The 832-nt window shown below is 41.8% G+C and overlaps 1 protein-coding gene across 1 annotated transcript in view; it reads left to right on the top strand.

Annotated features, from left to right (window-relative positions):
* Positions 1-549, top strand: part of LOC104914759 (phospholipase A2 inhibitor and Ly6/PLAUR domain-containing protein-like) — a 3,969-nt gene extending 3,420 nt beyond the window's left edge. The window contains exon 5 of the mRNA XM_031557186.1: positions 206-549. Coding sequence (XP_031413046.1) covers positions 206-429 — 224 coding nt within the window. The 3' untranslated portion in view covers positions 430-549. The remainder of the gene's footprint in view (positions 1-205) is intronic.
* Positions 550-832: the final 283 nt, after the last annotated feature.

The following is an 832-nucleotide window of genomic DNA, read 5'->3' as shown; positions in this document are numbered from 1 at the left end:
TTTAAAAAGAAAAAAAAAAAAAGTCTTGTTCATCAGTAAGGAAGAAGAAACCCTGAACACTTTGTGTTTCTAGTCAGTGAAGGTAACCTTCAAACACACTTAGTAGAAGGGAACAGACAAGAATGGGAGCTTCAGTGACCAGGGAGGGAATAGTTATGGAGACTGTTCCCCCTGACCTGTGGAATGTGCTTCTTTTGCTGTATAGGTGGACTGACTGTGAAAGCTGCCATGAAGGGATGCACCACCATTTCTGAATGCAATGCTGTAGGAGACAGTAAAAACAATCTGGGGATGATGGACATTAAAATAAAGCGGTTCCAATGCCAACCAGCCATTATAAAGGAAATGCTAAGTTCTGGGCTAGTCCCTCCACAGAGTTTTTTCTTCCCTGCCCTATCAGGATTCATCTTGGAGAAGTTGCTTTTCTGACTCTCTCTAGGACTAGCTTAAGCAAAGTTTGTGACAGGCGCCAGTGGTTTGCACCTGTTTGACATGGTATCTCTTGTGTGCAGACTTAGTTTTCAGAATAAAGACAGTACTTACACACTGTTTATTTTCTTTTTTATTTAACCTGATTTAAAGCTACATCTGTTCAATTGTGGTTGGTTCTGTTATGTTCTTAGAGTGCTTTGACCATAATAGAACCATGGGAGACTGCATGAAGTGCCCATACACTGCACAAGCAACAGAAGCTCTCAAAATAGCACTAGAATCTACATCCACAAACTCAGGACAAGTCCCCTGCATTTGACCAATCACTTTTCCAAGCTCTGAAGATGACTGGAGGTGAGTTCCTGGGAAATTCACTCTGATTAGAGAGGTAGCCTGTCGT

This window comes from Meleagris gallopavo, chromosome Z (genome assembly GCF_000146605.3).
Source record: "Meleagris gallopavo isolate NT-WF06-2002-E0010 breed Aviagen turkey brand Nicholas breeding stock chromosome Z, Turkey_5.1, whole genome shotgun sequence".
NCBI classification, from domain to species: Eukaryota; Metazoa; Chordata; class Aves; order Galliformes; family Phasianidae; genus Meleagris; species Meleagris gallopavo.
The sequence above is the reverse complement of the archived record's forward strand: the minus strand, read 5'-3'. Positions and strand labels throughout refer to the sequence as shown.